The 24,782-nt window shown below is 41.5% G+C and overlaps 2 protein-coding genes across 2 annotated transcripts; one reads left to right on the top strand and one right to left on the bottom strand.

Moving 5' to 3' along the window:
* Nucleotides 1-131: 131 nt before the first annotated feature.
* mst1 (macrophage stimulating 1) lies at nucleotides 132-16,117 on the bottom strand. Its single transcript, XM_085457025.1, has 18 exons — nucleotides 15,839-16,117; nucleotides 14,977-15,121; nucleotides 12,572-12,687; nucleotides 12,377-12,491; nucleotides 11,442-11,578; nucleotides 10,974-11,094; nucleotides 10,716-10,834; nucleotides 9,227-9,401; nucleotides 8,657-8,787; nucleotides 5,628-5,730; nucleotides 5,151-5,287; nucleotides 5,012-5,044; nucleotides 4,811-4,928; nucleotides 4,646-4,723; nucleotides 3,214-3,360; nucleotides 3,002-3,108; nucleotides 2,596-2,735; nucleotides 132-1,881 (listed from the first exon to the last, which is right to left on the bottom strand). Exons 1-18 carry the CDS (start codon nucleotides 15,885-15,887, stop codon nucleotides 1,720-1,722), a joined length of 2,133 nt encoding a protein of 710 aa, XP_085313151.1. The 5' UTR covers nucleotides 15,888-16,117; the 3' UTR covers nucleotides 132-1,719.
* Nucleotides 16,118-16,350: 233 nt separating this feature from the next.
* abhd14b (abhydrolase domain containing 14B) lies at nucleotides 16,351-24,384 on the top strand. The gene is made up of 4 exons (XM_085457024.1): nucleotides 16,351-16,470; nucleotides 17,278-17,492; nucleotides 21,270-21,511; nucleotides 23,227-24,384. Exons 2-4 carry the CDS (start codon nucleotides 17,279-17,281, stop codon nucleotides 23,404-23,406), a joined length of 636 nt encoding a protein of 211 aa, XP_085313150.1. The 5' UTR covers nucleotides 16,351-16,470; nucleotide 17,278; the 3' UTR covers nucleotides 23,407-24,384.
* Nucleotides 24,385-24,782: the final 398 nt, after the last annotated feature.

Raw genomic sequence — 24,782 nt, 5'->3', positions numbered from 1 at the left:
ACATTCTTAAACTGAACATCTTGCAAAACCAGATAAAAATAAATAATAATAATTCAACCAAACGTAGCCTATATGTCTCAGGTTATTACCATAAAATGCACAAAAGCAAAATAAAGAAGAAAACATCTGCATGTTTTTTTATGGCAGCATTTATTACAGATTTCAGTCGGGTTTCCCAGCAGCTTTTGTCAACAGTTACTTAGAACTGGTAGTCATATACAAATTTTCATTAGTCATCTACTATAAATATTACTAAATGAAAGTGAACAGGATGACTCTGAAATCACAACCGCCAGTCTGCTGTTTCCAAACACTCTATAGAACAGGAGCATAACTGGCCATCATCAGTTAGACAGGAACGCGGTCTAAGCTTTTCTCTCATCGGGTTCTATTTCTGCAAACAAATATAAACATAAATCTTGGGATTATCTGAGATTAAAAAAAAAGTTTACGTTTTACTGAGAAAGACACAGAAAGATAGAATGGGGGAGAAGGTAGAGGTAGGGGGAGGAGGTGGTAGTGGTGGTGGTGGGGAGGAGGGGGGGGGGTCGCGAGAGAGAAATTATGCGTGTGTGTGTGTGTCAATGTATGAGAGAGTTCACTGGCCTTCCGCGGCGTGTGGTGTGTCTGAGATTCGGTTGGACTCTGATCTTGAGGTTTATTTAAGCTGAATTCCGTGGGCTCATCAGGACCGCGTTACAAAAATCCTCCTATAGAACTAGAAAGAATGTGCAGCGCATACAGTTCTGCATAAGGCACAAAGGCATGTCTTTAGAGGTGGGGGCAGGCATCAAAAGACAGGCAGAGGAGGGATTTCTTTAGAGGCTGGGGGCAAAGAAGGTATTTCGGAGTTCCATTCATTGCCAGGGAGAGCAGGGGAGGCGTACAGTTTTGCAATAAAGGGTGCATTTCCAGGGGATGTTAGGAACTCCGAAACTGTGCCGTAAACCTCTGCACCCCTGCTCTAACTGGAAGTTAATTAGGGACGATATTTTCCTCTGACTCTTCGGGGGCTATATTTGATTTGATTCATTTGAAAGCTTTTAAATCTTTTTAGAAGTTGGTGCAAAAACGGGCAAAATTAGAAGCCCTTTAATGCCTGTTTGCGATGCATAAACATTACAAAAAAAGGTTTTAAAAAAAAGAAAGAAAAAGTAGTTGTGAGCAGATAAACATTTATCAGGGTAAAGGCGAATAAAGACTGGAAAAGTAGTGGTAATAAAAATGAAAAATCTCATCGAAGTAAAACTGAAAAGCAGCTCACATTTTTATGATGAACCTTTTCCGCATGGCTTTTTATTTTGCATGTCAGCGTGCGTGATTATTGAGTTCTTATCATTTTGGCATATCTGTTGGTTTCTGGCTGCCAGCAGCAACAAAAAAAAAAAACGAAAAAAAATGGATTCTGATCCACCTAATGTTAGTTATTGCGACTGAAAGGATTCATTAAATCATGCAGATGTAATGCAGACATAACAGAAGAAATCCCGAAAGATGCATTACTACAAAACATTTTTTTCATAATATAGTAATGTAATAGTAATACAAGTCATATAACACATTCTAATTATAAATCTGGATTTGTGTTAGGGATAGATTTTATAGACAAAGAGGCATCTGAGAAGAGGAAACGTGTACATGTTCAGCGCATGAAAAGGTCTCGCAAGTTTTGATAACACTCAGAATAATCAGTTCTGTGTTTAACGGCGCTCTCTCTTTCTAAGCCATCTCCATGACTTTCTTTATCCAGTCCACGTACATAGACACGCGGATAAAGATGTTGGGCTGCCCCGGGTGTCCACAGCGCCTCATGGGGATGATCACCCCCTCGAGTACCCAACAGTCCGTGTTCTGACACGCCAGAGGTCCGCCATAGTCTCGCTGCAGACACACAGGAACAACACTCCGGGGTCATTATTTGTCTCTGTTATGACTGACTGTCACTGCTGAAGTTAGAAACATCTTGCAGTCACATCTTGTCCAGTTCACTTCCATTATCCAACTGGTGACTGTGTTTGATTTATAGGAACATATAAATAACTGTATGCGCTTTGCTTAAAGTAACTTTCATTATCAAACAGTTTTCCCAACCATCAGTATTTGAAGCGTTAAGTCCTAACACGTTACGCCGTTATTTTGTGGCACTTAAGGAACATAGTTTGACACTTTGGGAAGATACTTGTGTTCACTTTCTTGCAGGGGGTTTCAAGTATCTGCACTTTTAACACAAAGCTAGACAAGCAGTTGGTTAGTTTAACTTAACACAAACAGCGGCGGAAACAGCTGGTGGAACCAGCTGGATCGGCTCTGCCCAAACGTAATGAAATCCACCTACCAGGACCTTATAAACTCACAGCTTAAGAGAACATTTAAACAGTGTCTCTTAAACTCACAGTTTAAGCACGTACTTTCCCATTTTTAAACATCAAACTATTCTATTAATTTTTACAGCTATTAATACCAAAGATGGTCAGTGCTGTGTTTCTGTTATGACTTGGTTAAGAAACCACTTCAAGCAGGGGACCTTGCATTTCTCCTGTAACATCACAGCGGCAAAGTTTTGAAATGGTCCACCACTTTTACGCAGATACGTACCTCGCACGCGCCTACTCCAGCTTGGAAGGCGTTTGTGCACATCTCATTTTCACGAACACGACCTCTGAAGTATTTGTTGCACTCCTTGTTACTAATAACAGACATGTGGGCCACATTGAGGACAGCCTCATTACCAGTCCCTTGAAAAAGATTAAGAAGAAGGAATTAGTTAGCAGCTAATGTATTTAGAGGCACAGTGAAACGAAAAGGAAGTTGGACAGCTGTTGAAAGATTTTGAAAATAGCAGTGCCATCTGTTGCTCAGTAGCCTGGATAGCCCTCATTTAGAAGAAACATTACTTCAAGGGCAGAAACAAGATGCTCGTTCTAAGGAAGACACCTTTTATTAATTATTCGAAGTAGAAGGGTACTGCATGAAGTCGGCACTTCCGAAGGATTATACTTGCCTCTTGTCTCGCCCCATCCTGCAATTTCACACCTCGTCCCCTCGCTTACAATGTAGCGCTCAGGAGGGAGGCAAATCTGAGAGACACGCGCATTAAACTCGGCCGGGCTACACAAAGGGAGGAGGAAAAAGAGTCAGGAGGACTTTTAGGTATATGTCTGTGTACATATGCATGCATGTGTGTGTGTGCTGGTGGGACTTGACAGTACACACTATTCCAGTTGTAGCATGACCAGTTGAGACTCAGAAGGTCCGCAAACAATCTTAGTGAGAGGGATGGTTTGCACACCGGGTTCTCCTTCTTGAGGATCACGAAACAGAGTTCCCATCTTGGCTGAATATCCAGGCAGGTCAACGTAGCTATGCACACATTCAGATGATTAAGCACTATCAATATATATTAAAGCATTTTTGAGTTTTGAAAGTTTGGAAATTATTTACTTATTTACTTTCCTGATGAGATTTAAATGAACGGCTTTTTCTCTCTATCATATCTGGATGGTAAATCTGAAGCTTTGTAAACTGAGAAACTGAGAAATTTAGACATGTCTTAGAAATATCCAAAGTCTAACAGTAAGTCAGACCTATTAGAGATTTAATTTAAATTTCACACTTTTACATGCACTCACCAACCACTTTATTAGGTAGTAATTAGGTTCCTAAAACTGTGTTAGGACCCGTTCTGCCTTCACCACATTCAGATTCTATTGGATTAAGTTCTGGCGACTGTGGAGGGCATTCGAGTAGTCTGAACTCACAGTCATGTTCAAGAAACCAGTTTGATCAGAAGATGGACATCGTCAGCAACAACATTCGGGTAAGCTGTGGTGCGTAAATAATGTTCAGTTGGTATTAAGAGGCCCAGAGTGTGCCATTACATACCACCACCAGCCTGAACCGTTGATACAAAGCAGGATGGATTCAAGCTTTCATGTTGTTTACTCCAAATTCTGACCCTACTATCTGAGTGTCACTGCAGAAATTGAGACTCAGCAGACCAGGCAACATTTTTCCAATCTTCTGTTGTCCGGTTAGGGGGAGCCCGTATCAATTGTAGCCTCAGTTTCCTGTTCTTAGCTCACAGGAGTGGCACCCGGTGTGGTCTGCTGTCGACAGGCTGCTGTGTGTCTGCTGCATACCTTGGTTGTTGTAACAAGTGATTATTTGAGTTACCGTTGTCTTTCTATCAACGACGTCATCTGGACCTTGTCCATGTGTAAATGTATTAAATTACTGCCATGCAATTGGCTGATTGAATATTTGTGTCAAGAGCAGTTGAACAGGTGAACGCTGCCTCTCTTTACTGCTCTAATATCTTTGCATGAATGTTTTGCAATGATCCCAGTCTTCTTCATGCTCTCGTGCTACTTTAAACACATAAACACCAAAATAATCTCTGGTCTTTTGCCATTGTTGTTCTCTCTGTGGTATTTTACACAAGTAAGAAAACCTCTGCATCTGGTTTAAACCAGTACAGACAAGCTGCACGCTGAAATGCTAACGTGGAGTTGTTTTTATTTGTGACTGGACATACAACTGGAATCAGTTTTCTCATCTAACGCTTATTAAGAATAAACATTTGCAAAAATGCCAAAAACTTTAGATGTGTGAAATCAGAGAGCACTTTTAAAAGAACCAGACTTACCAGGAGGAGAAACACTGTTTGGTGCTGATCACCCATCTAGCATTAACCAGGGATCCTCCACAGAAGTGGTTTCCTTTTCTGCACACACACAGGTCAGAGGTTACATCCAACATAGCAGAAAGCCTTTTACTATAACTGTTAAACACCATCAGCTGTCAGACTCACCTGTCTCTCAGGCTCACCGTCCAAGGTGAGTTCCCAGGAATCCCATTCACTATACGCATTATGGGACTCGAATGGGCCCGGTCTTCTCTCTTTCCACACTCACTAAACTCCACGTTTTCTGTGATCACAAAAAGGCGACTCAATACTGTAAAACATATTTTGCAGATGTTTGAAATATATTAGAAAGCCTGCTCAACTAACCTACTGGTTCAGTGATAGACACTTTCTCCCCAGCTGTGTAAAAACACCAACAGACTGAATGTTAAACTCAAACTCTGGATGAACCATCACCACACAGCCCAATAAAGTGCTACAAGAGACAGGTAGAAAAGATCTGTACCGCACTGTTTGATGGCACAGTAGTCAAACTCTGTTTTGTGGTCTGTGGTGTAGCACCAGGGTCCGTGATGGTCACCATCTGGGTTGCGACAATAGTTTTCTGTCAGATTGGCATCTGGATGCGTTCTTGGGTTTATCCTGGAAGATCACACAGATCTCTTAAAATATATAGGCATGCTAAAAATGCTGAAAACACGACAGTCCTTCTGTTTGTAACAATATTATTCTTTTTTTCTTGCTCAAGACACTGTTACCAGCTATTATGTTACAGACCACCTTAATAAAGTATAAAGTATAGAGCCTATTTTTTAATAGTACATTTTCTAATGTATTCATCGGTTCGAACAGAAAACAAAATCCACTCGATGTTAGTATGAAGTGCAGATACACTTTCAATATAAAGCCAATTAGTGGTCATAGTCATACATGTGCATAAAATAAATCCTCTGCTGTTTAATAGCTTAAATGTTTATCTTACTTTGTCCTGTGAGGCGTGTTAACGTTCCATTTCTGGCAGGTTATGCCCTTACGAGTTTTACGCACAGTGCCTCTGTAGTTTCTTCCGTTTTCATGGTAACAGTCTGGAAAGAAGACGAAAGACTTCATCATCATTGCAACGGCCATTACTAAGTATGGCAGACTGTCAAATGAGCATAATGGGACAGAACAACACTGCACTTTGTCTTCATTTAGAATCAAAGCTACATTTGAGGTGAAGTCTGGGCATTACAAAGTTTCTTATTTCTGCCTTATAATAATGGTATGCAGAGAAATTATTTAATTGTTTAACAGAGAAAGAATTTTTCAACATGGTAGTTTTATTTACAATGCATAAATCATTTCTTTTAGCACACGGTAATTAAATTATTAAAGGGAAAAAAATGAATGACATATTATGAGCCCCTGAAAACTGACCTTTTTGTTGAGCCATAGCACAAACCGCTGCTGTGCAATGGTGTGATTTAACTTTTATATTACAAGCTTTGAGCTTTATAAAGTTAAACCTGAGGTAAACCTCTTCCAATTTACCCATAAGTGAGCTGCCACTTGAGAAAGCATTGTGCCAAAATCAAAGTTAAAACAAAATGGATTCACAATCTTTCTAAGTGTCGAGAATTAGAGTGAGAAGTATCATCAGGAAATTCAAAGAGCCGCACAGAACAAGCCTGGCAGAGGGAGAAAAGATTTTAAAGACTCGTGAGAGATGTCTCTAAAGATTTACAGTGGGGCAAAAAAGTATTTAGTCAGCCACCGATTGTGCAAGTTCCCCCACCTAAAATGATGACAGAAGTCAGTAATTTGCACCAGAGGTACACTTCAACTGTGAGAGACAGAATGTGAAAAAAAAAAATCCATGAATTCACATGGTAGGATTTGTAAAGAATTTATTCGTAAATCAGGGTGGAAAATAAGTATTTGGTCAATAACAAAAATACAACTCAATACTTTGTAACATAACCTTTGTTGGCAATAACAGAGGTCAAACGTTTACTATAGGTCTTTACCAGGTTTGCACACACAGTAGCTGGTATTTTGGCCCATTCCTCCATGCAGATCTTCTCGAGAGCAGTGATGTTTTGGGGCTGTCGCCGAGCAACACGGACTTTCAACTCCCGCCACAGATTTTCTATGGGGTTGAGGTCTGGAGACTGGCTAGGCCACTCCAGGACTTTCAAATGCTTCTTACGGAGCCACTCCTTTGTTGCCCGGGCGGTGTGTTTTGGATCATTGTCATGTTGGAAGACCCAGCCTCGTTTCATCTTCAAAGTTCTCACTGATGGAAGGAGGTTTTGGCTCAAAATCTCACGATACATGGCCCCATTCATTCTGTCCTTAACACGGATCAGTCGTCCTGTCCCCTTGGCAGAAAAACAGCCCCATAGCATGATGTTTCCACCCCCATGCTTCACAGTAGGTATGGTGTTCTTGGGATGCAACTCAGTATTCTTCTTCCTCCAAACACGACGAGTTGAGTTTATACCAAAAAGTTCTACTTTGGTTTCATCTGACCACATGACATTCTCCCAATCCTCTGCTGTATCATCCATGTGCTCTCTGGCAAACTTCAGACGGGCCTGGACATGCACTGGCTTCAGCAGCGGAACACGTCTGGCACTGCGGGATTTGATTCCCTGCCGTTGTAGTGTGTTACTGATGGTGACCTTTGTTACTTTGGTCCCAGCTCTCTGCAGGTCATTCACCAGGTCCCCCCGTGTGGTTCTGGGATCTTTGCTCACCGTTCTCATGATCATTTTGACCCCACGGGATGAGATCTTGCGTGGAGCCCCAGATCGAGGGAGATTATCAGTGGTCTTGTATGTCTTCCATTTTCTGATGATTGCTCCCACAGTTGATTTTTTCACACCAAGCTGCTTGCCTATTGTAGATTCACTCTTCCCAGTCTGGTGCAGGTCTACAATACTTTTCCTGGTGTCCTTTGAAAGCTCTTTGGTCTTGGCCATGGCGGCGTTTGGAGTCTGACTGTTTGAGGCTGTGGACAGGTGTCTTTTATACAGATGATGAGTTCAAACAGGTGCCATTCATACAGGTAATGAGTGGGGGACAGAAAAGCTTCTTACAGAAGACGTTACAGGTCTGTGAGAGCCAGAGATTTTCCTTGTTTGAGGTGACCAAATACTTATTTTCCACCCTGATTTACGAATAAATTCTTTACAAATCCTACCATGTGGATTCATGGATTTTTTTTCACATTCTGTCTCTCACAGTTGACGTGTACCTCTGGTGCAAATTACTGACCTCTGTCATCATTTTAAGTGGGGGAACTTGCACAATTGGTGGCTGACTAAATACTTTTCTGCCCCACTGTAAGAACAACTACCAAGACACTAGTAAATGACTTAACCAAGTTAGGAATTGTTGTTTAAAAGAAGACAATTACTAGAAGCCTGCACAGGAATGGACCCCGTGTGGCAGATCAAGTAATAATGTCACTTCTGGTGAAGACTTCGCTTTGTCTTCCAAGATGACAACAACTTAAAACAAACGTCGTTTTTCGAGAAGACCAAAGTGAACTTCACTGAGTGGCCTGCACAAAGTCCTGACTTTAATCCCACTGAAGGTCTGTGGAGAGAGAACTGAAGACCAAAGTGAATAATAATCCTGCCCCTAGTAGTTTTGGCTTTTTGAGAAATAATTTCGTTGTTTTGTTTCAGAGTAAAATAATGTAAGCATCCAAAATTGTCTCTTTGCTGTTTGTTTTTTTTTTTAAGTATATTTGCATAGGAGGGCTAATAATTCTGTCCTCATCTATAGTTAAATGTTCAAACAGAGAAAAAGAAAAAAAGAAACAATTTCTGGCGACTCGTCAGATATTCCAGGGATTTGGGGCTCTCGCTGGAGGGGTCTTCATCACATTGATATTACAGCCCTGCACGTCCTCATATGAATATTCATACAGTCGATGCATCGTAAGGTCATCTTTATTCATTAATGCCAACAGGAGCCTGTTCGCTGGATTCATATTAAAATGGAGAAGAAGGCTAATACCCTCAGCTTCTATGTCGTCTGCACAGCGTTTAATTTGCAAGCAGAGAGCAGTCCTCATCGCTGGGACAGATGTGAAGCACCAGGGAGCCTCCGACCCATCTGGGTTACGACAGTAGTTCTCCTCCAAACCCCTGGATGAAATGTAAGATTCAGCTCATCATTGATGCATTAAATTATTGGTCACTGACACTGTGCCGGGTTAGTGTAGCGACACAGAGATCACGCTGAAATAACTAAGTTCTTGTCCCCCCACCCTTGAGTGAATGAAATGCTGCTAATCACTTCTGGCATGATGAGCGATCACAGCATCACAAAGAAGTTTAATATTCATTTCACATGCATGCTGCCACTCTGAGAGCGATCTGCTTTTAATGGAGAATTACTGACTATCCATCATCTACTGCCAACTGTCAGCAGAGAAATAAGATGCAAGAAATCTCACTGCAATGACGTTTTGACATTAATATTCATGTGCAATGCAGCGAGAGCACTATCAAACTAACAAGTTGTGACAAAAAAAAAAAAAAAGACTAAATGAAAAGGTTAACCTTAACAGCGATCAACGCTTACTTGCACTCATATATGTTTGGGTAGAAGGGGTGCTCATGGGGTTGCTGGGCATCCCACCGCTGGCAGGGGATGCCTGACGTGGTCTCGTTGACTCTCCCGCGGTAATCCTCCCCGCGCCCACGGAAACACTTGGTGGTGAAGCTAGAGCGCTGGCGCTTCTCTACGTGAACTTCAGCTGGAGAGAAGGAACAGGTTAAAGATGACATAAACATCAACAAAATGCAGGAGAAAACGAAAGTTTGTTGGAATAGTCTCATGAGATAAAAGAACAACGTGACCTCATTTTTTAATGAATCACCTTTAAGGACCAAATGATGCTGATTTACAGCGGCAGAGAGAAACTACGCGGAGGATCAAATAAACACAGATATAAAAGAGGAGAATAATTACCTAACGAAACAGGATAAAAATCATGAGAAAATTAAGATGTGAAAGTGACGGTGAAAACACAAGAAGCTCAGGAAAAAGCCGTGGTTTCCACGTGTGAAGGATAATAACATGTTACATAATACTAATCACACCACAGGATGGCACTGTTTTATCGTGATCTTCTCTTGTGTCAATGATTCTCATTGGAAATCCCCAGGTTACACAACTTCTGTTGAAATTTTTGGGAGAACACTAATGCCCTGTTTATTTGATTTGTTTTGCTGGTTGTTCACGTTCTCTCTTAGTCCTTGAGTGTATAAAAAAAACACACGTGGCCATCATCTACCTGCTTTAGAATTACAATTATTTTTTAAAGTATGGGCCTGTATGTCATGAATGTAATTTAAAAAACAAACAAACAAACAAACAAACCCAATAAAACTCTTAGCTATTGTTAAAAGTAAGCAACATTTTAAAGTGCCTTTCATAGGCAAGAGTTACAAAGACCTACAAAAATACACTGGAATTAAAAGCAGTACAAAAAGGCATAGAAAAAAAAGGCTGGGGGGGGGGGGGGGGGTTGGCTACTACAACTGAAGCCACTATATCTGGCAAACACAGCCTGTTATACAGCCTTAAATCAATGAAAAAACACTTTTTTAAATTGATTCGTTTAAAGAGAATCATCGTCTGCCCTGAAATGTCTCACATTTCTGAACGCAATTTGTACAAACACAGAAAAGGTGATTTTTCTAGATTTAATTACAGCAACTTAATGAGACTCTCTAATCCCACCGTCTCAGAGTACTACAGGAATCAATTTGGCTTCCTCTTTCTTGCCTGAGGGACCCACTGACAAGAACAGAACAAACAAATAAGCCACAAGTTTAATCCAGTAAATTTATACAGTGAGAGAAAACATTACAGTAACATCTAGTAATTATCTTACTCGCTATATAAGCCAGCAATTTTGCCTATAAACAAAAGATACTGAATTTTGGAGAAGAAAGAAAGGATGGAGATTTTTTGCCTTTCCTTTTTCCTCTCTCTGAAAAAGTAAAAGTAAAGACTCTACTATAGGAGTTGGTCCAGTAAAGGTCCAATAAATGCAAGCTCTTACTACATCGGCTGATGTCACAGTTTTCCCTTTCCACCTCAGGGTCAGTGGTGTAACACCAAGGCACCGGAGAGGCATCAGGGTTACGGCAGTAGTTGTCATCTAAACTCTTATCAGGGTACCTGAAAAATACACATAGGCAGGTTTTTAATCACCTGGAAATGGAAAAAAGAAATGACTTAAATAGTTCAGGTGCAACAGCAAAATATGTTGTACAATGCTAACTCAGGTGCAAACAAAACAGTAGTAATGATTGCATACTTTTCAGGTTGGTAGATGTGTTGGTGAGGGTACTGCTGGTCCCATCTCTGACACTCTCTGCCATTCACAGTGTGGTCAACCTGGCCCCTGTAGTCCTCTCCATTACATGTGATGCACACCTCTGCAAGCAGAATGACTCACAAAGTGAAAGCTGCTTGAAGTAAAGAGAAACACACATTTTTTAACAGCACTTTTTAACAGCTTCTATAATTGCTGAATAATTTTCTTAAAGCACATTTAAAGAATGAAACTTGAAGCTATTCATGAGGCAACTTGAAACAGTAACTATTGTAAGTGCACTGCTATCAGCAGGTAAGCCAAAAAACGAGTAACAAGTTTTCCAGTTCCACCAAATTAAAGTGCTAATTACGAGACATTTGGAGGAAATAAAGCTTACGTAAGGCTTTACAAATCTCACATTTGCAGTTTAGATAAGCAGGATGATGTGTGGTAATTTATGGGATGTACCATCTTTGCATTGGGGAATGTTGCAGCTTTCATAGCGTCGCTCCGGGTCGGTGGTGTAGCACCACGGACCGATCCGATCCCCATCCGGATTCCTGCAGTAGTTCAGCTCCAGACCATTGGTAGCTGTAGGAGTCCACCTGAGAAAAAAAAATAATTTTCAGTTAGTCAAACACTTTGGTACAACTGGTCGTTTAAAATAAAACAAACAATGCAGTTGAAGTGACAACTCCGAAATCTGGGAGTGTCAACTTCTAGTGTGGATGAATAATATAGACGCTGCAGCTGTTCTTAAGCCTGAGGGATGGATTCAGACAACTATGACAGAAAGCGACTGGGTTCAATCTTAAACACTTACAGATGTATTAATGGATTTTTACAAGCTGAAGAGCACACATATCTGACATAAATTTGTTTTGGTTATCACATGTAAATCTGCTATCATTTGCAGTTTTATCAGGCACACCTGTACACCTCCTTCACGGTGGTGTAGTTAGAGAACTGCTGGCCACCTGATGGCTATTACTCAGATATTCATCACGATTTAATCGCCGTCAGGTACAGAGAAAAGATCTGGCTCCTTACTTTGCTCTGAAGACTGCTTATGATATTTTGCTTATCAGTTTTTCTGAAGAAAACAGGCACCCGCACTGGTGGAAATAAGGCTTAAAAACAGTGAAATTTAGAGATACCACAACAGTGAAAGGGGTACGAGCAGTAATGCACTCTGGCTTTCTGCCTTCAGTCTGGCTTTAAGGGAAATGAAAGACATGGTTATTCAGGAAAGTTTCTTGAATTTCCCACCTCTTCATCTCTCTCCCACAATTGGAAAATAATTATAAATAGAGCTGTGCTGTTGTTCACCTCTGAACTGAAAGTGAAATGCAGCACTTTATCTTCACAATGTTTTTTTCCAGTACAGTGAAGATGTAACTCACCTGTGATCGTGAGGAAATTTGGACCACCACTGTTGGCAGGTGAGTCCGCTTCTTGTGGTGGACACTTTGCCTCGATAGTCTTCCCCTTTACCCACAATGCACTTCCTTACATAGACTGCATAAAAAAAAGCAATCAGTGGTTACAGTATCGATGGGAAGCACTGATCTCTGTGATATCACCGATGTGAGTCTTACCCTTCTTCTCATAAAGATCACAGTTCACGTTTCTCTTCACTTCTGCATTGGTGCCATCACCCACCCAGGGCAGATGTTTACAGGTGACAACTGGACGAGTCTCATAGTTGAAAGCTCTAATGTTGAGAAATATTTTCACGTCAAAGCTCTTTACTTTCAGAGGATAAACCTGATGTCTGCAAAGTGTTTTTAAATTAATCGGTGAACATTTTAAAGTTATTTTTAAGAATATTACGTTTAACATTTAACAGACAGTATAATGAAAGCCCGACTGATATACTGGCAGGGATGACATGTCAGCTGATTGCCGATATATCTGTGTCAGCATTATTAAATAAATGCTGTCTTAACTAGACCCCGATTGGTAAAGATACAGATTTTAATATTGATATCAATACCAATATTTAATCATTTAAGACTATTCTGATATATCGGTTGATTTCTTTTTCTTTCAGGGACACAATTCACTGTTTGTTGTGTTTCTGGTGCTCCAAACATGTGTTGCAGACAGTTAAGTTCATATTTAGAAACTATGAAACAGCAACATGATGTGTTTGAAGAGTGTTTCTCCCATTTCTTCTTCTTTCTTTTAAATTTATTGGCATTTATAAATGTCGATGCTGCTGGCGATTACCTAATATCAGTAGATAGTAATGGCCCGCCATTATTATCTACTGTTCTAGTCTTAAGATGGCAAAACTATGGGGAAAGAAGCTGCAATGACAATGTTGATAGTCCAGACTGAATAAGGACTCATTCTGTGGTGGAAAGCCTCACATCATCTAGCCTTTTACTAATAAATATCTACAAGGCTAGACATTCATTCCAGGGTGGAAAGGTTGTGCAGCATACATCTTTAATGGCTTTAAAAAACAAGAATTGGGTGCACAGGTTTTAATTGACTCTAGATTTTCTCAAAGCCCTGAGTCCATTAATATTTGGTTGAATGTCCCTTAGCAAGTTGCACCTCAACCAGATGCTTTTGGTTTCCATCAACAAGTTTCTCGCACAATTCTGGCTGAATATTTGACCACTCTGCTTGGTAGAACTGGTAGAGCTCATTCAGAATGGTTGGTTGGTTTCTTGGCATGGATCCGGCTTTTAAGCATAGTCCACAAATTTTTATAGTCCAGGAGGTCAGGACTTTGTTGTGGAAAAACATTCCAGAAGTTTAATGTCAGCCTGCTTTATCCTTCCAAAACTTTTCATGTGAATTTGTCCTGCTGGTAATTTCAACCATCTAGTTGCTAATTTGAGCTGAAGAATTTGGTGGTAGTCTGCCTTTTTCATTATTCCATCCACTTTTTGCAATGTGTCAGTTGTACTGGCAGTAAAACAGCACCAGAGGATGATGCTAGCACCACCTTCTCCTCTTTGTCATACTAGCCAAACAGCTAAATTTCTGTATCACCTAACCATAAAACTTTAATCGAGAAGGCATTTGGCTCGTCTGTATGGAAAGCTGCACATCTCAGTCAGCATGAAAGCGTCAATTTTGAAACGGGGGCTTCTTTCTTGGTTGACACTGTTTCAGTCCTTGGCGATATAACTGTGAACGGTGAGTCAGGTGTTCTTGGCAGTTCCTGGGTTGCTTCTGAACATCCTAATTAATTTCCTTTCATCTAAGGATAAGAGTTTAGGTATTGTTCTGGACCTTAGTAAAATTGTGACACATCAGAAAAGCTTGTACTTATGTGCAATTGTTTAAACTGATGATCTTAGAATGTGCAGTTGTTTGGCAATGGCTCCGTTAAGCTTCAGGAATGGACTTTCCAAAGCCTTGATGTTAACCCTACTGAAAATTTGTGCACTATGCTTAATCAGAAAACTTGAATAATCCCTAAGGAAATCAAAAGCCTTGGCCGTACCAAGAAGTCAGCTAAATGAACTCCATCATTTATGCCAAGAACAGTGGTCAAATATTGATCCAGAATTATGCCAGAAGCCTGTTTCTTTTACAGATGATTTTTTTGGCCTTTTAGCCTTTATTGGATAGAGGCAGGAAAGCAAGGAGAGGGCTGTGGGACTCGAACCTCGGTGTACTTCTCTGCGGTCATACGGGAAATGGTTGCCTGCTAACCCACTGAGCTAAACCAGCACCCAGAAGCTTGTTGATGGCAAAAAAACAAAAAAAGCCCCTAATTGAAGTGCAATTTGCCAAGTTGCACTTCAATCAGAAGCACCTTCTATTGACTAACTATTAATGGGGGTGTATACTTTTGACCCTGTGTGAATTAGAGAGAATTCAAAATATATCAAAAAAAGTTTTTCGCCCAATTCCAAATTCCCAAAGTGACAATGACATCCATATCTATTATGAGAATATGTTTTAAGTTCTTGGCCAATTTATAAGCAAAGTCCTTTTGCAAACTGTAATCTTTAAGTAGTTTAAGTGTGTTGTTTACCTGCAGTCCAGTGTCTGTGAGCAGCGTGTGGCACAGTCCTCAAGGTTCAGGCCTGGTAAAATCTGCACTCGAGCAGAGTTCCAGGAGGTAGGAACGAGCTCTCGGCCCTCCGAGCGCTGGAAGTCATTCAGAGGACTGCGGTACCCTGTTCATGTATAACAAACCACAAACATAATGCTTACAGACTGATGTGGGGACCATGCAGTATCTGCATCTGTTTAGTCCTGGTTTTAACTGGAGAGCAGTGGCACCACATGGAATATTTGGGCAGGAGCCTGGACACATATAACCTTTGGACCAACGCTCTGCTGCTAGTTTGAGACAGCAGATATCCAGAAAAGGTTTGAACAGCAACAGTTACACTACTGGTAACTCAAACAGGCCCCCGTTAACACAGATACTGCCAGTGTACACTAATGAAATGATAAAATCCATCACATACTAATAGTGGTGCTGTCAAAATGAAAATAGCTGTCTTTTAAAATAGTTTATTTGTTTTGAAAGTGCTCATCAGTGCAGCTTTAATTTCCCCCTCAACCATAAATCGATGGTTTTTCAACGTGATTGTTGTCACCTTGTCAACTATAAATAGATCAACAATCAACGATGACAGAACAACAGTGAATCAATGTTATTTCAATGTCAGTGTCAGGTTTCATCAGTATTTCAATGTTGTTTCAACATTGGTTTTGTGTTGACATTTCAATCCTGACGATTCTGATGGTTCCGATGGAAAATCAACATCTGTTCAATGTCTCCTTGCTATCTGGGCAGTCAGGCCTCATCATCTTTAACCAAATAGATTTAAACAACCAAAAATAATGAAAGTAGACAGAATAACTAAGAAATTAATCAAACTTACCAGTGACCACTCCGACAGTCAGGAGAATGCACTGCAGAAACGGTTTCATTGTTTGAATCGGTGGAAAATAAAACTATTATAATCACGTTATGGGGGTCAAAACGAGATCTCTGCTCTAAAATCTCCTGTATTTTGATGCCGTGGTCAACTTCAAACAACGAACAGCTCGACCTGACAGGCAGAAAAATACCCCCAGAAGCTCAGCACGATGTTAAACATCCACACAAAAAGTCTAAATCACGACCACCCACACGCCAGCGTCGCGCCTTTGCTCAAACAGTGGCCCTAATCCCCAAAACACAGCCGATCAATACATGTATTAATCATTAATGAGGAGTGGCACATTGGTCCTTGTTCATGAACCTTCTTCATGCCCCTCAGATATATAAATATTTGCATCAGGATTACGCTCAATATCCTGAAAAAAAAAAAGAAAACTTGTGATTTTCTTTTCTGCCACAATGAACGCAATTCTCGCCACAAACGCTAGACGTCAGTAGGACGATTTCCAAAGGTTTTTCTCTTTCTCTTGTTTTCCGGGGGAGATAAACTGAAACTAAGCTGCAGCTGGTTCAAGAACCTGTCTGACTTTCTCTGTTTTGCACCTTTAATCATCGGGGATTCACAGTCGGGTAAGAAAAGGGAAGGAGGGGGTTGTTATTCTGTCGCCACGTGTGTTTTGAATGATGAGCATAAAGCACCTAGATAGGCGAGTTCGATGTAAAATAAAAATGATCTAATCTGGACTTTGATCCGACTTGTTTAACCCGCAGCTGCGCACACACTTCTGTCTGCTGATTATGCGTCCGTGGAACATCCGATTAAGTCCACGCTGATCTTTGAAAGCACGGGGATCGTGGACAAACTTCTTTAAATAGTCTATTAATAGTTCTCCAGGCTTCTTGAATGACATTCAAAGCTTTTCTTTGGATGTCGGCTTTTGTTCTGTTCTCTCTCGATCGTGATGATCTCACACTGCTTCGATAATGTTGAAGTCTGACCAATTCATGACTGATAGTGTTATCAGATATGCTTTTACCAGACTGACAGTGTGTTTGGGATCATTATTGTGCTGAAAAATGTTACATAAAGTTACATGAAGTTTATCTTTCTGTGCTTGCACTTTGTAAGGAAAACAAAGCAAATGAAGTTACATAATTGCATTTTTATGGCGTACACCCATTATGGTTGGGAATTTTATTTTTTAGCATCTCCACAAGACTTTCTCTCTCTGCAAAGAAATATGGTCCTCTCTTGGAGTGATCTTTAATTCTGTCAAGAGACAAGAGAAGAGCTTCACAGAAACTGGCGGCATAGAAGATGATTGGGTTTTCCACCTGAAGGAACTAATATTGTTAAAGAGAAGGAAAAATGGGAGGTATAACAGAGTGGAAACCCATGTGAAACAACTGCTTTCTCTTTCTTCTGTTGTTGTTCAGGATGGCAGCTGTTAAAATGACGGAGGGTACAGTGCAGGTGGAGAGCTGCAACGCGCCACTGTTTTACAGACAAAGCGAACCTGTGACAGGAGGAGCAAAAGTGTCGGTTCTGCTTCTTCACGGCATACGCTTCTCTTCAGAAAACTGGCTCAGCATCGGCACTCTGGAGACGCTGGCCAAAGCGGGTTGCCGCGCGGTCGCCATCGACCTGCCAGGTGCGTTTGTCAGGGAACAAACACCATCTCCTTCCGTCACTCAGCTTTTAACTGAAAAGTCAGCATGACCAATGAAACGCAGCAAGGCAACAGGCTGCCACCGGCACATAAAGAGCTCCTAAAAGTCTCAGGGTCAAACTTTTGGCTCTTCGCTGTTTTGAATGCTCGCAAATATTAAATTGGGACTATTGACAGTAATACCTAATTGTGTGGCCCTATGCTAACCCTTCTGAAAATGAAAAACAAACATATTAATTAAATATAAGCTGGGATATATGAGTTATAACTTGTTTTAATTTTTTGTTTGCAATTTATTGCTTAAAACTTTTATTTTAAAAATGTAAGTTTTTCAACAAAAAGTCTCAAAAACTCTGTTTCTTAACTTTCTTATTGTTGTTTATATTCTAAACTTTTTATGAGAGCTTTTTTTAAGCTAGCTGTGTCCTGTCGTTTTACCTATTTTCATAGGTGAAACTTTAACTTTTTGCATTATATTTGTATCGGCCAACGCGGATGCAGCCTGTGACACTCTCCACTCAGTGGTCAGCAGACTGCAAACACAATCTCCGAGAGCCCTTCTCATAATATCAGGGGACTTCAGTCATGCCTCTTTGGACTCCACACTGCCCACCTTCACCCAGTAATAATAATAATAATAATAATAATAATAATAATAATAATAATGGATACTTTATTGATCCCCATGGGGAAATTACTTGTTTTTCTCTGCATTTGACCCATTCACTCAGTGAAGCAGTGGGCAGCCCACTAAGCAGGCGCCCGGGGAGCAGTGTGTAGGGACGGTACCTTGCTCAGGGGTACCTCAGGGTAGCCGTTAAGTGGATTCGAACCGCCGACCTTCCGATCATGGGGCGACCACTTTACCTACTGAGCTATCCCTGCCCATTGTGTGTGACCTGCTCAACCAGAGACAATAAAACACTGGACTTACTGTATGCCAATGCTGAAGAGGCATACAGTTCATCACCTCTCCCTCCACTGGGCAAATCTGACCACAACCTGGTGCACCTTGTCCCTGTGTATGAGCCCTTAGTGCGCAGGGTGCCACCAGCCACCCGCACAGTGCAGAGATGGTCAGAGGAGAGCGAGGAGGCTCTTAAGGACTGTTTTGAGTAGACTGTGTGGGAGGTGATCCGTGACGACCATGGAGAGGACATCGACAGCCTTACTACATGCATTACTGACTATATTAATTTCTGTGTGGATAACACCGTACCTACCAGGACTGTACGGTGTTTCTCCAACAACAAACCTTGGATTACCCCAGAAATTAAAGCTGTCCTCAAGCAGAAGAGGAGGGCCTTCAAATCCAAAGACAAAGAGGAGTTGAAAAGGGTGCAGAGAGAGTTGAGGGGACTGATAAGGAATGGGAAGGACAGCTACAGGCAGAAGATGGAGAACCAGCTTCAGCAAAACAACGTTGGTGAAGTCTGGAGAGGCCTCAGAACCATCTCAGGCCACAAACAGCAGAACTCTCTGCCTGGGAGGGATGTGAGATGGGCAAATGAACTGAATCATTTCTTCAACAGATTTGATTCAACCATGAGACAGTCTACAACATCGGCTGCAGACTCACCCACCCCCACTGCTGCTGTTCCACCTCTGACACCTCAGACACTTCACACCACCTCTATTCACCCTGCTCACTCCTCCCCACCCCCAACAACAGCATCCAATACACACTCAACACAAGGCTCCAGCCTGTCTCTCTCAACCACCCAGGTTAGGAGGGAACTGAGGAGGATTAATGGCAAGAAGGCAGCGGGCCCAGATGGCATCAGCTCGAGGGTCGTCAGGTCCTGCGCGGACCAACTGTGTGGGGTGATGGAGCACCTCTTCAACCTGAGCCTGAGGTTGGGAAGAGTCCCACAGCTCTGGAAAACCTCCTGTGTTGTACCAGTGCCAAAGACTTCACGCCCCAAGGACCTCAACAGCTACAGGCCGGTGGCTCTGACATCCCACCTGATGAAGACCATGGAGCGGTTGGTCCTGGCTCAGCTTCGGCGCCTAACAAGCTCATCACTGGACCCACTTCAGTTTGCCTACCAGCCTGGCATTGGAGCGGATGATGCCGTCATTCACCTCCTACATCGTTCCCTCACTCACCTGGAGACCGCTGGAAGCACTGTGAGAATCATGTTCTTTGATTTCTCCAGTGCCTTCAACACCATTCTTCCCTCGGTTCTGAAGGACAAGCTGGAGAACTCTGGAGTGGACCATCACCTCACTACCTGGATTTTGGACTACCTCACCGACCGACCACAGTATGTGAGGACTCAGGGCTGTGTGTCGGACAGGGTCGTCTGCAGTACGGGGGCCCCACAGGGAACGGTTCTGGCTCCGTTCCTCTTCACCATCTACACTGCAGACTTCTCCCACAATTCCACCCAGTGCTTCCTGCAGAAGTTCTCTGATGACTCTGCAATAGTCGGCCTCATCACTGATGGGGACGACAAGGAGTACAGAGGACTGACTCAAGACTTTGTGGACTGGTGCCAGCTGAACTACCTCCAGATCAACGCCAGTAAAACCAAGGAGCTGGTGGTAGACTTCCGCAGGCACAAGCATTCTCCACTGCAACCACTGAACATCCAAGGTATGGACATTGAGGCTGTGGACAGCTACAGGTACCTTGGTGTTCATCTGAACAACAGACTGGACTGGACTCATAACTCAGACGCCCTCTACAGGAAAGGGCAGAGCAGGCTGTACCTGCTGCGGAGACTCAGGTCGTTTGGGGTGGAGGGCCCACTCCTGAAGACCTTCTATGACTCTGTGGTGGCTTCTGCTATCTTTTATGGCGTGGTCTGCTGGGGCGGCAGCATCTCTGCTGGGGACAGGAAGAGACTGAACAGGGTGATCCGAAGGGCCAGCTCTGTTCTAGGATGCCCTCTGGACCCAGTGGAGGTGGTGAGTGACAGGAGAATGGCGGCTAAGCTGTCATCCCTGTTGGACAACGTCTCCCACCCCATGCAGCAGACTGTGACAGCACTGAGCAGCTCCTTCAGTGGGAGACTGCGGCACCCACGGTGTGGGACGGAGAGATTTCGCAGGTCTTTCCTCCCCACTGCTGTCAGACTCCACAACAAAGACTTTAACTGAACAAACACACACATCCACACATGTGCAATAACACTAAGTGCAATAATCTTTTCTGGCATCGTTGTATTTTTACTCAGTTGTATATAGCATTCGTATTCTATTTTTATCTTATTGTATATTTTTATTCTATTTTATTCTACTGTATATAGTATATTATTTTATTCTATTCTGTACAGCTGTGTACTGTATTTATTCTTATTGTATTCTAATTTTTGCGTCATAACTTTTGCACTGTCCACTTCCTGCTGTGACAAAACAAATTTCCCACGTGTGGGACTAATAAAGGTTATCTTATCTTATCTTATCTTATTTATGGATATGTATTTGCAGTTGGCATCAGGACTTTGGCTTTGTTTGGAAAGTCAAATGTGCATGGGGGCTCAAATTTGAAGTGAACTGAATTGCTTCCATGAGTCATTGTTACAGCCCGTGTTCTGCTTGTTTTTAGAATCTGGTATTTTTGTCTCATGCTTTGACAGCCTCTAGTGATGATCTGGCAGGCACTCTACAATTTATATAGATCACTGAGGCAGCATGGGCCCAAAAGAAAAATGTTTGCCTTGGGGACAGTAATTACGTTAATAAGTCAGTGTCCATCAACAAACCTTACACCTCTCCTCCTCTTCTTTTCTCGTGCCTCCCCTCTCTCCACAGAACTTGGTCAGTCTAAATCGGCCAAAGCCCCAGCGGCAGTGGGAACACCCGCCCCTGCAGGTTTCCTCAAAGAGGTGTGTGAGCAGCTGAATCTAACCCCGGCGGTGGTGATCAGCCCATCCCTTAGCGGGATGTATTCCCTGCCCTTCCTCCTCGAGCACCAGGCTCTGGTGCGAGCCTACATCCCTGTCGCTCCCATCTGTACGGACAAATTCACAGCGGAGCAGTACCAGAGCGTAAAGGTAGAGTCTGTGTGTGAGGATATGCCTCTGCTTGATATTCCTTTGTAGGTTCCTCTCCTGCAAAAGTTTTCTTTTTTTTCTCTTTTTTGGTATAGTATATGCACTGTCATTTCCTTTTTTAAAGGATAACTTGAGCAGCTGCGAATATCATCCAATTTTCCAACTCTTCTTTTTAAAAGAGACAGTGACTTTACCTGCACAGATGCCACTGGCTTTCATCCAGCTCAGAATTGTCTTAATGGGAAATCAATTGTAGGCACATTAGCCTGAAAAGCGATTTGTCTAATTTACTTATTTAGAACAAGCACTTACCTTAACAAAATTTGCTTTCCTTTATAAACAGTTTAAATGCAGAAGTTGTACATTCTTTTTTTATTTTAATCCAAACAATATTCTAAAGACTCAGCTCACACATTAAAGTCTCAGCAATTATAACGCAGCAAGAAGATTGGCACGAACAGGAGCAGTTTTTCTGTATAATGAGTGTTTTTAGTTTTAAAGGATGTTTTGCAGAGAATACTTTTGGATATCATATTTAATCTTTTATTAAGTGTTTTAAAAGGCACACTGTTGGTTTTATAAATAACAGTTAAACAGCTAACGGGGAATGTTAAGTGACCAAGTTTTACTTTACAAGAAAGATCCTAAAGATTTTAAGAAAAAAAATCAGATAAATGAAATTTAGCTATTTTAGAAATAAGATGGAGATTAGAAAACACTCATCATAACTGCTTAAGAAATTACAAAGAAGCTGGTCAACCCAGGGAGCAGAGCAAATCTGGTTCTGACAGTATGTTTGCGCTAAGTACCGCAGCAATTTCCTAATGTTGTAAACCTGCTCAACATTTGGCAATAAAACCCTTTCTGATTCTGATTCTGAAATCATTAAAAACCCAAAGGGTCTCTGCGCTTGATACAAAGAACCTGCTCCTCTGTCCCTTTTGTGACAGGTTGTTACAGGCCTCTGTATTTGTATCTCCACTTTCAGCAATCTCTTAGCAAACAAAGAGACATCGGAGCAGCAGAGTAACTCAAAAGATGGACAATAGAGTAATAAATGCAACTTACTGATGATAAAAAAGCATAAAACAAACATTTATGCTGTCATTAAGTGTCAAAGTGTGTTACAACTAAAATAACTAAGCCGGAGTAACTGCATTCATGTGTATTTCTGCAATGATGCAGTGAATATGTGGGAAACGATTAAGTTGTATTCACAAGTTCTTCAGGTTTTCTGATGAAGTAATCTGATCGATGTTTTGTACCAGTTAAAAAAAAAACTGGTACAAAAATAAATGCTTTTTATAACCTTTTACTTGTAATAGAGTTTGTTCATATTGCTGTATTTTTTTTTAATAAGATGAGAGATCTGAACGTCTCTTCTCAGGCTGGAAAAACTAAGACTGTAGTTTTTCTCACTTTTATAATTCTTATTGACTACTAGACACATAAATCTGTTACACCTAAAATCTCTTAGTCTTAGCTTTTCACAGGACTTGTTTTGATTTCCTTCTTTCCTTTTTTTTTTTTTTTTTTTTTTCCAGCTTGAGGTGAAATTTAGGACATCTGCAAAATCCCTTTAGCTATGGGTTTGAATTTAAAAACAAATAAAAGAGAGACAGATTTTCAAATGCCAGAAAAAGGACAGTGGAAATCACTCTGCAAAGGGCTCTTTTTTTTTTTTCTTTCATTATTGTTGTGATTTTTGTGTCCAGGTCCCATCGCTGATCGTTTACGGTGACCAGGACCATCAACTCGGGGAGGTGTCGCTCCGTAACCTGAGCAATCTGGCCAATCACAAAGTGGTGGTGATGAAGGGAGCAGGCCACCCCTGTTACCTGGACGACCCAGACAGTTGGCACAAAGCTCTTACAGACTTCCTTAACACGCTGTGAAGCTCTTTGCTGTGCATTAGCAGCGCGATCGCCAAGAATGCGGTCACGCATAGGCAAACACATTAATCACTTGTGAAGAATTGAACTCACGTATTCCCAATGCTTAACCTGATTTGTATGTTTTGATACGTCTGCAAATCGGGCCTTTTCTAATGGTGACAGCAGTTGAAGCCTGAAGCTTTTTGAGAAATATTGTTTCTTAAATGAGAAAACCTGATGTCAGTCTTGAATCTGTACACTAAACACAAAGCTCAAGTCTGCAGCCGACTACTGAACCCAGGCGTGTAGGATTACGACACGTGGTTCACCCACATCACTGAACAGCGTCCAGTATTTCCACTCTGGAAACTTTGTTTCCTGTTTCGTTGTTGTAAAATATTTCGTTTGAGTAATTTTGGTTTAATTTAGGTGACTGAAGCTACAGTTCACTAACATCATATAAAATGACCGTGGTTGTTTTAGTGTTTGAGTGCACACAAAACTGCAAGTCTTCCAACGGTCACCTGGTCAAGGCTGCGAAGCAAGATAGAAATGTGTTAAACATGTGTCGCTTTTATGTCTCAGTGTTTCTGTCCTAATGCAGTTTATCTGACTTTGCAGTAATCCTTACAGAACTGCCTGAAATCAGCACGAACGATGCCTTAAATTCGCCAAAGACCATTTTTCAATATAACTGAACCCAAGTTTTAATAAAAGAATGACACTTTATGCCTCACACACTGAAACTCTGTAATTATGAAGCAATCAGAAGGGAGCATGTTATGAACATGGAAATGTTCGTGATGTGTCTAAATGGCACAAACAGAATAAAGTTCAAAGAGAGCAGGCTGCAGGTCACTTTCATGTCTCTGCACCATGTTACGTTTGCCAAATGCTAGCTGCCTACACATTGCACTCATACACACCAGGGTTGTATTAATCGTCTCATCCCAGCGTTAGAAGTGAATATTTTTAATAAAGCATCATAATTATTATATATTTGCTTGGTTCTCAACAGACTGTGTTTTCTATTTAACCGAGGAGTTAAAGCAGGTAACGTCAAACTGATTTTACATCACGGGCCACAGACAGCTTCGACTTCAAGTGGGTCAGCCCAGTGAAAGTACATGAGAAACATGTAAAATTACAGTTTAGTTCATTACCCAGCTGATGTTTCTATAGATAGATGGGTAGACTGTGGAAAAGCGGGAACTTTTCTGTCATTTAATTGTTTATCTATTACTTAATGACTTTAGAATAGTATGAATAGCAATGTGGTGCTGTCTTTATCAATAGGAAAATCTGTAAAACCCACAAAAAACAGTTAAAAATCTACGCACTCGTTCACATTTTCCAGCCAGATTGGAATTTTTACTGGGGAATTTTTCCACCCCCCC

The sequence above is a fragment of the Copadichromis virginalis genome, linkage group LG5, assembly GCF_057382275.1.
Source record: "Copadichromis virginalis isolate Kocher_CV1m ecotype Utaka linkage group LG5, C_Virginalis_male_GT1.1, whole genome shotgun sequence".
Taxonomy (NCBI): domain Eukaryota; kingdom Metazoa; phylum Chordata; class Actinopteri; order Cichliformes; family Cichlidae; genus Copadichromis; species Copadichromis virginalis.
The sequence above is the reverse complement of the archived record's forward strand: the minus strand, read 5'-3'. Positions and strand labels throughout refer to the sequence as shown.